Source organism: Canis lupus, chromosome 36, assembly GCF_048164855.1.
Source record: "Canis lupus baileyi chromosome 36, mCanLup2.hap1, whole genome shotgun sequence".
NCBI lineage: Eukaryota > Metazoa > Chordata > Mammalia > Carnivora > Canidae > Canis > Canis lupus.
In genome coordinates, this window is record NC_132873.1 from 23,815,786 (window position 1) to 23,831,456 (window position 15,671).

The 15,671-nt window shown below is 36.5% G+C and overlaps 1 protein-coding gene, 1 non-coding gene and 1 pseudogene across 6 annotated transcripts in view; 1 reads left to right on the top strand and 2 right to left on the bottom strand.

The window, feature by feature from the left end:
- HSPE1 (heat shock protein family E (Hsp10) member 1) overlaps positions 1 to 15,671 on the bottom strand; it is a 43,460-nt gene continuing 27,789 nt past the window's right edge. For all 5 annotated transcript variants that reach the window (XM_072812913.1, XM_072812910.1, XM_072812907.1 and 2 more), the window contains 6 exons: positions 15,079 to 15,179; positions 9,982 to 10,024; positions 9,705 to 9,791; positions 3,351 to 3,430; positions 2,153 to 2,264; positions 1 to 2,024 (listed from right to left, as the gene is read on the bottom strand). In XM_072812913.1, coding sequence (XP_072669014.1) covers positions 1,893 to 2,024; positions 2,153 to 2,264; positions 3,351 to 3,430; positions 9,705 to 9,791; positions 9,982 to 10,024; positions 15,079 to 15,179 — 555 coding nt within the window. In that variant the 3' untranslated portion in view covers positions 1 to 1,892. The remainder of the gene's footprint in view (positions 2,025 to 2,152; positions 2,265 to 3,350; positions 3,431 to 9,704; positions 9,792 to 9,981; positions 10,025 to 15,078; positions 15,180 to 15,671) is intronic.
- On the bottom strand, positions 5,658 to 5,794 carry LOC140625935 (small nucleolar RNA SNORA2/SNORA34 family). Its single transcript, XR_012025199.1, has one exon. It is a non-coding gene; the product is annotated as a small nucleolar RNA SNORA2/SNORA34 family (small nucleolar RNA).
- LOC140625572 (ubiquitin-conjugating enzyme E2 N-like) lies at positions 6,139 to 10,918 on the top strand (annotated as a pseudogene).

The window sequence follows — 15,671 nt, forward strand, 5'->3', positions numbered from 1 at the left end:
TAAGAAAAAACATATTTTATTTCCCCGTTAACACCAGTCATATTATTCAGAATGTGTTTCAAAATACTTAGCCAGATCACCAATCCCAGCCACTGCCTTAGTTCAAATGTTCACTAAGAAAATAATCAAGCAACAGAAATCCATTGTGAGACACCATCTACAGAGAACAGCTACATTGCTATATATAATTTATTAACTTAGTAGTTTAGTCTCTCAATATTTAGCAAGTTTGTGTAAAAATTACTATTCCCATTGGTTTATAGTGACATTAATATAAATGCATAATTTCAAAGTCAACATTCCTTTCACTATGAACATAAAACTTAAAAAGATAGTTGTGGGTTACAGTAATGACTGACCGCTGGGATAGCACTATTCAAGGCCAGATACACTGGCAGGCTTGGAAAGGCAAAAATATATACACATACTCTGCTACCATATCCCACATTTCTGCTATACATCCTTGTGGTATAAGATGGTATAAACTATTTCTTCAAATGTGGAAAAAAAAATCAAGATGGATACATTTTCATCTTCATTTCAAAATAACCGTTTTAAATGAAAGAGAACTGTTAACTCTGTTCGAGATGGATTTAAATATTTTCTTCACTACATGTATAATTCTTTTTACCCTATCTTAGTGCCTCATTACAACCAGTTTAGCAATAAGACCTCCAGTGCTTTGTTGAAAATTGCATTCAGTAGATTATAAGGTTGTAAAATCTGCAGTTGAATCTTTAAGACGCTGAATAATAACAAAGTCCAAAAAATGTATCATTCAACACACTTGGAACCTGTGAATTATTGCAAAAAAAACCCTCACTTGTGCATATAATTCAAACATAAACTTTGTGGGGAAGGGATGTAAAATAAATACTACAATATTTTTCAACTCTACTTAAATGTTGCTCAGATGCTTAGATGAAAAGATTACTACTACCAACAGGAAGAATCGAACTAAAGAGTGCTTTCCAAGTAATTAGAACAATTTTGCAAAAAAAAGATATAAGCAAGAGCCTATGCCAATACGTATTTCCTGTAGTGTAACGTAATTGCTAATATGAGGTATAATCTGTAAGCAATTAATGCAAATATAAATAGGTATAAGCCACACTAAATCATAGTCTGGTGAAAAGCTTCTCAGCTACTGTAGTCTGGGTAGGGAGATAAATGAGAAGAGGAGGACAGGGTAGGTTTCCAGTAGGAACATCATTTACATGCCTTATTATCATCTTGCATGTAACAGTCCACTGTTGCAGAAAGGTAAGTCCTTTCGAAGTATGCTGGTCTAGAATACACTTTATGGAGCACAGTACGATTATTTTAGTACTTACTAATACCTCATTTGCATTTATATTTGGATTATACACATAATCATGTGTATCAAAAACTATGAATGGAATTTTAAAACATTTTCATCTCATTTTTGAAAAGTTAACAGTAAGACTGAATTATGTACTACAGAATTTTCTAGAATATCTAAACAAGGGGTAAAACCAAAGGAAAACATTACTATTTCTTTAGTAAATGGCTTGTGTGAAACCTCAAGCTCACTCATCTTTTTATAGATGGGTTTATTTGATGAGGATTGTGATCCAATGATTGTTTAGCAGCAATTATACCAAACTGTAAATTCTTTTATTAACAGGCATTATAAACAGATAATACTAATCTTATTTAAAAACCATGAGTGCCACACTGGTGCATATACAGCTCATGAATAACTTAAAAAGTATTTCCCATTTTAAAAGGTAACACTCAGCATACAAAAACCTATACTAAACAAAGAAGCTATAATATGAATACATGATTGATGTGTCTAAAATGATATATATACAGTACATAATCATTGTTAATTATGTGATCAGTACATTTTTTCTAGATGATTCCCTTCATGCTTCACTTTCTCCAGAAACTGAATTCTGAACTTCCTCTTCTAAAATTGGTACAATCAGGTTATCCTTGGACATCAAATTGTATTTCATCACAAATTTAGTAAACCGGTGACACAAAAATGTTTCATTCTATAGAGAGGAAGAAAAAAAAATTATTTTAATTTACTACTCAAAACCAAAAAAACTAGACATAACATCAACATGTATTATTGTCATTCTGATAAGAATACATCAGATAATTAGTGAAATATACTTACTTCATATTCATCAAATATTTGCCGATGATGAAAATAAGCATGTGAAAATATTCTGTAAATCCTACGGCATACTGAGCCTAGTTTTGCTACAGATGATTCCTTTATGCTAACCCTAGAAATAGGAAAGAAATCAGATTCATAGAGCTGGACAGATCTTAGGAACAATATAGTCTAATCTTCAATTCACAAAGGTAGAAACTTACAGCTAGAGAAAAAAAAGTGACCACTGCAAGGTCACAGTGCTAGCAGGTGGCAAGAACGGGGCTAGGACCCCTGTTCTTTACTCTTGGGCCAGCGCTCTTTCTATCTAATCACAGTGCCTAAGAAATTCAGCATTACAAGTTTTGAAACTTTGTTAAAGTTCAATGCAATTAAAAAATCAAAATTTACTAAAACTAATATTGACAACACTATGTCCACTACAGATAATTAAAACTACTAAAGGGAATTTACTGTTTTATCCTATACAACTTGATTTTTTAAAAATAAATGCCTAAATATATTCAACAATAAAAAAAAATGGGGGTGACTGGCTCAGTTGGTGGAGCATGTGACTGTTGATCTCGGGTTTGTGAGTTCAAGCCCGTGTCAGATATAGAGATCACTAAAAAAATAATATATTTTTAAAAGAAGGTATGGAGGACACTGAAGCAAAAAAATAATATTTTTAAACATATTTTATCTCTCTTTGGAGCTAATGTGAGGGGGGAAATCTCCAAATCTATCCACCAGATAATACGATAAAAGGCCAGTCAACAAATCTTGCCAATTATATATAGAAACTTCTTCCCAAATCTTAAAAACCTGTAGGCAAAGATAAAGAATCCTCCCAAAAGAAGCAGTCCAACTTAGGAAATTCTGCTCTTCAGCCATGCTGTGTAAAAGGAGATTAGCTTTATCACAGAGATCCAAGTAAGTGTGGACTCTAACGCATGAGAGCCCTGGAGAATGACACACAGCAGCAGGGCCTACCTTTGACTAAACTGGCTTGTGAGCTTTGGGAGCCAAGTCCTGCTGCTTTTAGTTTAACTACAAACCCTAATTTTGAAATTTGAGTAATTTTAAACTAGCTAAATATACAACAGCTTAAAAAAAAAAGTTCAAAGAATATAATGGATTAACGGCAATCCAGTTTGTTTCAATACAAATATCAATCTTTAATTAAATCCAAAAAGTTTAACACTTAAGTTTTATTTACCTGCTGGGAAAATATTTATTGCTATTCAGAAGACATGCAGCACCGTCAAGTGTATGTCTAGTATAGTCTATTGCAGGACACTATAAAAGAAAGGATATAAAACATGTGTCATACCTCTTACGTGAGGTCTGTTTATTATATACTTGTCTTATTCCAAAAACCTGAGCATGTTTGAAAAAAGTTCTCTTACAATATCAGAATGACTGTAAAATTCAGTTACAACATATTAAAAAAGTAAAAAACAGGTGAAATTAATTTTAACGATATATTTTAATTCTATATAGCCAAAATTATGTCAACATATAATGTATATAAAAATTGTCAATGAGCTTCTCTGTAGTATCTAAAACGTAAGATGTAATTCACATACCATAACACGTCCCTTAAAATGTACAACTCAGTATATTTACAAATTTATGCAAAAATCACCAACTACATTCCTGAACATTTTAATCACCCCCAAAAGAAACCCAGTAGCTGGGCAGCCCCAGTGGCTCAGCCGGTTTAGTACTGCCTTGAGCCCAGGGCGTGACCCTGGAGAGACCACGGATCAAGTCCCACGTCAGGCTCCCTGCATGGAGCCTGCTTCTCTGTCTCTCTCATGAATAATATAATCTTAAAAAAGAAAAAAATTAGCAGTCACTTCTCATTCTCTCCTCCCCCTAACTTGAAGCAAGAATCTTTCTGTCTGCCATAGATTGCCTATTCTAGGTATTTCCTAAAAATGGAATACGGGGATGCCTGGGTGGTTCAGTCAGTTAAGTGTCAGGCTCCTGATTTTGGCTCAGGTCATGATCTGTTGTGAGGTTGAGCTCGCATTGGGCTCTCGGCTGGATGTGAATTTTGCTTTAAGATTCTCACTCCCTCTCTTTCTGCCCTCCCCCTTCCCCACCCTTGCACACCCACACTCATGCACTCTCTCAAAAAAAAAAGTATGTGTATGTGGCCTTTGGTGTCACTTAGAATGTTCAGTCCATACTGAAGCATGAATGAGTACTTCATTACTTTTTCTTTTATTCAAAATTGCTTTAGACTTTAATGTTTTTAATATACACAAAAATGCTGTAATCCCTTATAGACTTCATTCCTTTTATAGCTAAATAATATTCCACTGTGTGCATATACTACATTTTGTTTACTCACCATCAGTTACTGAACTTAGTTGTTTCTATGTCTGGGTATCATGAACAGTATCTACTCTCTTGACATCCTGGCCAACATTTTTAATTATCTTATGTATTTTAATCATTCTAGTGGATGAAGTGTATGTCATTATGGGTGTATCTCCCCACAGGAAGCCCAATGAGGGACTCAATCCTGTATCCCAGAGTCACACCCTGAGCCATTCAGGCGTCCCTATAAAAATATTTTTTCCCATTCTGTAGATTGTTTTCTCACTTTCTTGACAGTGTCTTTGGAGTCAAAAAAAATTTTTTTTAAGGTTTTACTTATTTATTCCTGATAGAGAGAGAGAGAGAGAGAGAGAGAGAGAGGCAGAGACACAGGCAGAGGGAGAGGCAGGCTCCATGCCAGGAGCCTGATGCAGGACTCGATCCCGGGACTCCAGGATCGCACCCTGGGCCAAAGGCAGGCGCCAAACCGCTGAGCCACCCAGGGATCCTGAGTCAAAAATATTTTTAATTTTGATGAAACCTGATCTATATTTTCTTCTATTCTTTGTGCTTTTGGCATCCTATCTAATAAATCAGTGCCTAGTCCAAGGTCACGAATATTTACACTTTTTTTTCTAAGAGTTAAATTTTAAGTCTAGTTGTTATTATTTGGGTCTTTGATCCATTTTGAGCTAATTTTTGTATAAGATGGGAGGTAAACGTCTAACTTCAATTTTTTGTATGCAGATATCCAGTTATCTCCTAATGAGATATTTGACATGATCTTTTTATACGAATTATTTTTTTTTAACAACTCAGAAAGTCTTATTACCTGACAATAAATGTAGTCTGATAGCAGAATCAAGAGATACTATGATGGTTTAAAGGCAAACTAACTGGGAGGGTGGGAAATGGAATCATTCTGTTTTTGGAAATAGTAAGTTTCCGATTTGAATAAAGTCTAAATATACAAATTAGGGCTCTAACCATACAAAGGATAATTGTCAAAGAAAGGTCAGTTCAGAACCTATTGTTTTTTGGTGGGAAACCCATAGTAATTTGTGTGTGTGTGATAACTGGATTTAACAGTATTGCATGTCCAATGAACAAGTTCTATCAGGGATCTCTATATTTTGGAATCCCAGTATTAATCTACTACAAGTAAATATTAGCCCACCCCTATCTCTAATGACACAGATGTTTCTTTCTAATGAATTGACCATTACATTTCCAAAGTTCTGAAATGGCCAACAGACCATAGAAAGACATTTCTTTAGGCTCCTGCTTGAAACCAACAGCTTCGGCAAACTGTTGGCCTTGATTCAGGGCCAAATTTGTACTAAGTCTTCAAAATTAGTACTTTATTTTACACTTAGAGCACATCTCAGTTTGGACTACCAGCATTAAATGCTACGTAGCCACATGTGGTTCATGGCTATTGTTGCACCAACATAACTTTATTATTATTTTTTTTTTAATTTTTTTTTATTTATTTATGATAGTCACAGAGAGAGAGAGAGGCAGAGACACAGGCAGAGGGAGAAGCAGGCTCCATGCACCGGGAGCTCGATGTGGGATTCGATCCTGGGTCTCCAGGATCGCGCCCTGGGCCAAAGGCAGGCACCAAACCACTGTGCCACCCAGGGATCCCAACTTTATTATTTTTTTTAAAGATTTTATTTATTTATTCATGAGAGACACAGAGAGAGAGGCAGACACACAAGCAGAGGGAGAAGCAGTCTCCATGCAGGGAGCCCAATGTGGGACTTGATCCCGGAACTCTGGGATCACGTCCTGAGTTAAAGGCAGACGTTCAACCGCTGAGCCACTCAGATGTCCCATATCAGCATAACTTTAAATCAATTGGTTTCTGAAAAAAAATTTTTTGGAGTGGGGGTAAAAGTTTTACCTTGTTTTAGCTGCTTCCCTCCACTTCTCCCCAATTAATTCTCAGTTAACTCTCCTACTTTGTATCATTTTTAACAGCAAAAAGTTGGCAAAATACAGGTTACAAAATGGTAATGTGTTCATAAGCTTTTATAAATTGTTTTGCCAAGTATATATGTATAATGCTACTGCAGTATGCATATGACTGAAAGGGCTACCAGATGATAACAAGTGACAACCTCTGTCACTTACAATAAGTGTCACTTATCACTGTGTACAATTAACACTCTTTGCTGCAATGAGTCTCTTTAGTTTTTTTTTTTTTAATTTTTTATTTATTTATGATAGACAGAGAGAGAGAGAGAGGCAGAGACATAGGCAGAGGGAGAAGCAGGCTCCATGCACCGGGAGCCCGATATGGGATTCGATCCCGGGTCTCCAGGATCGCGCCCTGGGCCAAAGGCAGGCGCTAAACCGCTGCGCCACCCAGGGATCCCAATGAGTCTCTTTAGTTCTTAAGAACACTGAGTGGCCAGTGTCGAGAACAGAGGCTGAACTCGGGATCTGACAAGATGGCTGGGCTGCCCCGCAGGACTATCAAGGAAACCCAGCGTTTGCTGGCAGAACCAGTTCCTGGCATTAAAGCAGAACCAGATGAGAGCAACACCCGTTATTTTCATGTGGTCATTGCTGGCTCTGCAATGGATTCCCCACCCCCTTTGAGGGAGGAACTTTTAAACTTGAACTATTCCTTTCAAAAGAATACCCGATGGCAGCCCCTAAAGTACGTTTCATGACCGAAATTTATCATCCTAATGTAGACAAGTTGGGAAGATTATGTTTAGATATTTTGAAAGATAAGTGGTCCCCAGCACTGCAGATCTGCACAGTTCTGCTATCGATCCAGGCTTTGTTAAGTGCTCCCAATCCAGATGATCTGTTAGCAAATGATGTAGCGGAGCAGCAGCAGACCAACGAAGCCCAAGCCATAGAAACAGCTAGAGCATGGACTAGGCTATATGCCATGAATAATATTTAAAATCAATCTGATCATCAAGTGTGATCACTTCTCCTGTTCTGCCAGGACTTCTTCTTTTGTTTGCATTTAACGGACACAGACTTAAGAAACATTACAGAATAAAAGCCCAGACATCTTCAGTCCTTTAGTGATTAAATGCACATCAGCAAATCTATGTCGTGTCCTGATTCACTGTTGTAAAGCATGAACAGAGGCTAGAAGTACCATCTGGATTGTTGTGAAACGTTTAAAAGCAGTGGCCCCTCTCTGCTTTTATTCATTTCCCCCATCATGGTTTAAGTATAAAGCACTGTGAATGAAGATAGTTGTCAGCGTTAGCTGCAGAGGTGTGGGTGTTTTTCTTTATTATTATTTTTGATGGGGAGAAGTAGTTTTATTTTAATTTTATGGGCTCCTTTCCCCCTTTGTATGGTGATCTAATTGCATTGGTTAAAAGCAGCTAACCAGTTCTTTAGAATATGCTCTCTAGCCAAGTCTAGACACTGTAGATAGACAAGCTTGATTGTTTGAACCAAAATGGAAACATTAAACAAACATCAGAGCCCTCACTAATAACATTGTGACTTTGCTGTCAAGTATAGAATCCTTCCTTCAAGAAAAAGCTTGTGATCTTTTTGTATGGCTTGTCTGGAAACTTCTGTAAATCTTATGTTTTTGTAAAATATTTTTTGTTATTCTAAAAAAAAAAAAAAAAAAAAGAACATTGAGTAAAAATCTTTACTGGTGTGGAGGACCCTGACTCTTCCACTTCAGAATCTTCCCCATTCTTTTAATCATAAGAGCAATTTTCTTAGCTACTAATCTATAGTTGCTATTACTTCCTGCCTGCACAATTATTCCAAGTCTTCAGAAAATGTCCTTTCATGATTTTTTGTTTGTATTTTTACAAAAATCTCTTTCCAGACAACTATCACTTGAGAATTTTACCATCATCCTTCCTTGACACATGGACAATCCAGTGGAGTTGGTCTTCAGCAGACAATGTTGCAATTTTGAGACTCATTCACAAGACCTAATTCTGATGATCATCCTATCTTACATTTAATATTAAGCAAGAAAAAAGCAGATGTGACAATAAGAGTATATATAAATTTCACAACACATCACAAATTGGGTATCTTTTCTACTCTGCATATGAGAATAAGGTATACTATTTGTCAAAATGAAACTAGACTTCTTGATTCAGTTTCTTAATTGCAATTATCACATAATTCATGATACTATGCAGCCAAATTTCAGTAAATTATCAATAAACTGCTATATGGATTTTCCCAGATGTAAAATGATACACAATCTTAACACTGCTTCCATTAACTAACACAAAAAAAGTAACACCCTGAATGAAATCATTCTTCCAAATAAGTACTATTTGCTTAGACAGGTACCAGACACTCTATTTTGGAGAATTTACATTCTCAAATAAAAGAACATCAGATGTTCATTTTTCAACTGGAAAGTCACCTGTCTTCAAGCCTTAGACTTTTAGCAATAAAATGATCATCTAAAGGTCTATAATTCTATCAAACTGTCCTAACCTAAATATATTTTTAGTAAGTTTAAGTGTCAAGTAAAAAGTACTACAGATTAAAAGGGAATGCAGATCAAGAGAAATGCAATGCATAATTTAAACAAACAAGCTGTAATTGTTTAGATAACTAAGGAAAACTGAATTATGTACTGCCTATTAGATAATAAGAAGGAATTATTTGTAACTAAAAATGTTCCATGAACAATTGCTACTTCCTATACTCTCACCTCGACAAAAACTAAAGGAGGAAAAAACATGAATAACTTTTCAATGTAGGACCAATTATGGAGAAGAAAATCATTATGGTGGGTTTCAAATAGCAAGAACTATTAATAAAATGTAGAGTAAAAAGTTTTGACCTATAAAGTTAAAAAGCTCAAAAGCAACATTTCATTAACAGATTAAGCATCAACTAGTAATCACCAACAGTTACTCCTATCAAAAGAAATTATGACTAAAAAAAAAAAATGATGACTGAACCAAAAAACTGAACATGTGTATCTCATCCATTATACATTAGGTATCAGCATGATACGATAGATGCTATTCTGTGATAACCAGTGAATCATTAAGTGAGTTCTAACCCAATACTGCCCAGTTACAAAAATGATACTCATCATAAAAAAAACTAAAATAGCACTATGGCAATAAACTTGCAACAAAGATCTCTAAACCAAATGGCAAAATAAACAGTGAACTTAAATACTAAAAAAACTTATCTACCACCCTCTTGGAAAGATTTAGGTTGATGATGATTTTATTAGTCATTCTATTTCATAATTTTGTACCTCTTTTGGAGTTTTATGAGCTGCACAAAGAAAAATCCATTGTTCAGTTGCTGTCATCTGAGTGCATGTATCTGGATGGCATTCACTCTGTTAGAAAAGAGTTATATTTCTTAATATGGAAAACAATGAAGAAGTTTATCCTTTGGGTTACTACATTACCATGTAAAATTCTAAAATAATAAGAAATATTGGATAAGTCTTTGTAAACACCTTAAGTTACAAAAACAGAAAAAAATCACAACTTCCAATTATAGCTTTAACTTAAAGAAAATATTACCTGAAGTTTGACAGCAAGTCCATTTAGTTCAAGACAGAATTGCCTAAAAATGCAAATATATAAATGAAAAGTCTTATCCATGTTCCATATTATTTTTAGAATATTAATTATAAAAACAGAATCCCATTAGTATCATCCTTCCTCTCTCATCACAATTCTCAATATCATCTAAATTTACATGGCACATTTCTTACAAAGACATAGAGATTAGTAAGCAAAACCCAAAACTAACAACCCTAATAATGTTCAGTATCATTATTCAGTTCAGTGAATTGATCATACTTGTACACTGGAAATTCACACAATTTTTCTGAGAAGTAACTGGAAATATTTACTAAGACCCTTAGGGAATGTATATTTTTTTACTAAGTCATTCTTCTAAGAATCTATTCTGATAAAATAATCAGAGTTCCATGCAGATATATGTACAAAGACATTCACAGAAAATACACATAAAAATTTTTTTGAGGGACGCCTGGGTGGCTCAGCGGTTGAGCGTCTGCCTTGGCCCCGGGCATGATCCCGGAGACCTGGGATCGAGTCCTGCATCGGGCTTCCTGCATGAAGCCTGCGTCTCCCTCTGCCTGTGTCTCTGTCTCTCTCTCTCATGAATAAATAAATAAAATCTTTAAAAACAAAAATTTTTTTTTGAGACATGCCAAATAATCAGCAATTGCAGGTAGTAAAATGTTTGGTAAAAACATAAATAAAGGATATGTGTCTATATTCACAATAAGAGTCCAGTTATTGGAGCAGCCCAGGTGGCTCAGCGGTTTAGTGCCACCTTCAGCCCAGAGCGTGATCCTGGAGACCCGGGATCAAGTCCCACGTCGGGCTCCCTGCATGGAGCCTGCTTCTCCCTCTGCCTATGTCTCTGCCTCTCTCTGTCTCTATTTGTGTCTCTCATGAATAAATTTTAAAAATCTTAAAAAAAAAATATTCCAGTTATTCGGGCAGCCTGGGTGGCTCAGTGGTTTAGTGCCACCTTCAGCCCAGGGCGTGATCCTGGAGACCTGGGATCGAGTCCCATGTCGGGCTTCCCTGCATGGAGCCTGCTTCTCCCCCTGCCTGTGTCTCTGCCTCTCTCTCTCTCTCTCTGTCTCTCTCATGAATAAATAAATGAAATCTTTGAAAAAAAAAAAAGATTCCAGTTATATAAAAAATTATGTGTGTATATACATACATACACACAAACATACATATACACATGTATATATAGAGAGAGGAAAAAAGACTAGGGGCACCTTTATTTCTGAATTACCACATTACCCTCTATTGCCACATATCTGTAGGCTGCATGTTATAAGTTTTGAGTTTTTTTTTCCACTAAGTGGTAATAAAGACATGTGGTGAAAAATAAGTGACTTACCTAGTTTAACTCACTTATAGCCCATAGCAAAATTAAGCTAACTGATTTGGCAGTGTTACGAGTACAGTTTGTGACAAATAGTGCAAATATAACAGCTTCAAGTTAATCTCAGTATAAGGCTAACAGATATAGTTGTGCAGCTAGAGAGGCTGGAGCTGAAATCCAGCCTACACCATCATCTCTAAATCATGCATCCTGGCATAGGACTGCACTCGCTCCAAAGAAGGCGGATCTTTTCCTAATTACAAAGATTCTATATGGGCTAGTGGGAGACTTGAAATAAGGCCCATTAACATCTTAATATTATCAACTATATTAAACAATGAGAGCAAGTATTAAGCCTCAAACCACTTATACCAAGTACATGTAAAAAAACAAAAAGCTACTTTTGAAACTCTTTTTGGTGAACTATAAAGATGTATACACTATGATAGAGACACAAAAGAATATATAGAAAAAATGTGATGCATAAAACAAATACAAAACCAAAATAAAAGTGGCTATTATTCAGGGAAAAAAAAGTAAACAGCATGAGGACAGAGGAATAGGAAAAAAATTTTTTTAAGTTTTGTATATTGCATATTTTATAGTATAAGTTAAATAGGGAGGAAAAGAGTTTTTTTAGATCTGATATTAAGATCCTATGTAACAGGGACGCTTGGGTGGCTCAGCAGTTGAGCATCTGCCTTCAGTCTGGGGCCTGATCCTGGAGACCCAGGATCAAGACCCACGTTGGGCTTCCTGCATGGAGCCTGCTTCTCCCTCTGCTTGTGTCTCTGCCTCTCTCTCTGTCTCTCTCATGAATAAATAAAAATCTTAAAAAAAAAAAAAAAAAAGATCCTATATAACTAAAATCAGCCCTTGGGGGTAACTATCTGGCTCAGTCTGTAAAGCATGTGACTCTCAATATCAGGGTCATGAGTTCAATTTCAATCCCCACATTGGGCATAGAGTTTTACAAAGAAAAAGAAAAAAATTTTGTGAACTCTCAAGTCAGCCCTTACTTGTTTGGAATTATGCTTTTAGTTGAAAAAAAAATCCTCATTTATTATTTATTTATTTATTTTTTTAAGATTTTATTTATTTATTCATGAGAGGCACAGAGAGAGAGAGGCAGAGACACAGGCAGAGGGAGAAGCAGGCGCCATGCACGGAGCCCAATGCGGGACTCGATCCTGGGACTCCAGGATCATGCCCTGGGCCAAAGGCAGGCAGCTAAACCGCTGAGCCACCCAGGGATCCCCTCCTCATTTATTTTTATCATTAATCCCAACAGGTAAGTAAGAAGTCATTTTCAAAGCTGATGAGAGTAAGGCAGAGAATAAACACTAAAGTGCTATCTCTATTTTTAAAAATGAGAAAATATCTACATATTCATACTTTCAATTATCATGCATTGAGAAGTGGTTTTATTTTTTTTGAGAAGTGGTTTTAAAAAACTAAATCAGGGGCACCTGGGTGGCTCAGTGGTTGAGCATCTGCCTTTGGCTCAGGTCGTGATCCCGGGGTCCTCGGATGAAGTAATGCATCGGGCTCCCCACAGGGAGTCTGCTTCCCCTCTGCCTATGTCTCTGCCTCTCTCTCTATGTCTCTCAAAATAAATAATTTTTTTTTAAATAAATCAGGGGTGACTGGCTGGCTCAATTGTTAATATGGGAGTTGTGTATTTGAGCCCCAGGTTGGGTTACAGAGATTACTTAAAAATAAAATCTTAAAAAAACAAAAAACCAAAACAAAAACCCTAGATCAAGTTGTCAAGTGATTTGTCCAAGAAACTGGCAGAGTACAAAGAAGTCTCAGCATCCTGATATTGCTGAACTGTTATGACATTATGTATTAGCAATGTCTAGCAGGAAATGTGGTCTAATTTATTTAGGGAAAGTCCTATTTCTACTCCACTTACTACTTAAAAATCAACTCAAAAATAACACACTGTGATAAATATATATCTCATGCTACATTCTTTATATTTACCTATTAACTTATCTCCGCTCCCATTTATAGTGGGAAGTTTGTAAATTCAAAAAACAACTTAGTAACGTCAGGATTTAAGCTGTTTTTTTTTTTTTTAAATATTTTATTTATTTTGATAGTAAGTGAGAGAGAGAGAGAGCATGCCAGTGAGTGGATGAACAAGAGGAAGGGCAGAGGGAGAAGCCAGCTTCCTGCTAGCAGGGAGTCTGATGTGGGACTCAATCCCAGGACCCCCGGATCATCACCCCAGCCAAAGGCAGTCACTTAAACCACTGAGCCACCTGGGTACCCCAGGATCTAGCTGCTTTTAAAGTTAACTCTAGTCATTTACCAATCAATTCCCTCATTCAAAGAGCATCATGAAAAGTGCCCAAACTCCTTACTTGAGAATTACAATCTTTAAAGATTTAAGATTTGAGAGTGCTAGCGTGCACACATACACTTACAAACCAGGGGGAGGGGCAGGACAGAGAGAACCTTCAGGGGACTACCCACTGAGCACAGAGCCTGGGGGAAGGGGTGCTTAATTTTATGACCCCAAGATCCTGACTTCAGCAAAAATCAAGAGTCAGATGCTTAACCTACTGAGCCACCCAGGCCCCCCAGAATTATAATTAATATTTACCACAGGGAGGCCTAGAGATTCACAGAGGCGTCATCAAATATGAAGCCTAGACTAGGACCTTCTTGTGATCCTCTACAGAGGAATAAAGTTTATTGAGGGGACAAACAGAAATAATTCATTTGTGGTTAAGAAAAACTACATACAGGTGCCTGGCTGGCTCAGTACATAGAGCGTATAAATCTTTTTTTTTTTTTTAAGATTTTATTTATTTATTCATGAGAGACAGAGAGAGAGAGAGAGAGAGAGAGAGAGAGAGAGGCAGAGACACAGGCAGAGGGAGAAGCAAGCTCCATGTAGGTAGCCCGACATGGTACTCGATCCCGGGTCTCCAGGATCACGCCCTGGGCTGAAGGAAGCACTAAACCGCTGAGCCACCTGGGCTACCCGAGTGTACAAATCTTGATCCTGGGTTTTAAGTTCAAGGCCCACATTAGGTGTAGAGATGGGCTTCTCAGTCTGCCCTCCCTCCTACGCTCATCCATCCACTCACTCGAATGCTCTATCAAACTATCCTGTCATAACAGTTCAGCAATATCAGGATGCTAAGGCATCTTTGTACTCTGCCAGTTTCTTGGACAAATCACTTGACAACTTGATCTAGGGGTTTTGATTTTGTTTTTTTAAGATTATATTTTTAAGAGAGAGAAAGGAAAGGAGGGAGGGAAGGAGAAAGCGGGAGGTGGAGGGGAGAAAAGGGAAAGGGAGAGAAAAAAACGAATGAATGAAAAGCTGTATAAATAGGTAATAATGCCTATATCCATAAATGAAGAAAATAATCAGTAAATAACAAAGTTAAGGGACGCCTGAGTGGCTCAGTGGTTGAGCATCTGTCTTGTCTTTGGCTTGGGGCATAATCCCAGGGTCCTGGGATTCAGTCTCACATCCAGCTCCCTGCAAGGAGCCTGCTTCTCCCTCGTGCCTGTGTCTCTGCCTCTCTCTGTGTGTCTCCCATGAATAAAGACAATCTTTAAAAAATATATAAATAAAACTTTATAACACTGAAAACACAAAAGCTTTAAAATGTGATTTTTCAGTCTATGAATCATTACGTAATCACAATCATAAATATTAAAGGTTATTTTTACAAATGGAACTACTATAATTATTTTGATGTATCATGAAGATTTACCTTAAATGTTCGTATTTCCATACACCTTCATCTTGGCCTTCAGGTGGTTCAAGAATTTTGTCAATATTGGAACAATCTGCTCTTATATTTTGCTGAATATACTATAAAAAAAAAGTTCTCATAGTTAATTACACTTGAATACATGACTGCTGTTATGTTTCAACTTTTTTGGGTTATACACAAAATAGGAAACCAAGTACAAAATCATTGTCACTAATACAGAAGAAAGGAGGCAACCCTTACCTATGCTTTCTCCAATTCAACTTCTTTGGGATAAGATCTACCACATAAACGCAGATGTGGTACTTACCAGGCCTGGATGTGGGATCAAAACAGTAAACTGTAATTTTCATAAGAACATAAAATCTAGACAATATAAATACAACCATGGTATATATAATATAGGATTCCATTAATATGAATTATCTAAAACAGGCAAATCTATAGAGACAAAAAAATAGTAGTTGTTTAGGACTAGAGAAAGAAGAGGAGATAAAGGAGAAGAGAGGTAGCTAATTAATGTGAATGAGATATCCTTCGGGTGGGGAATAAAAAGATGTTTTAAAATTAGATTGTGGTCATGGTGTATAACC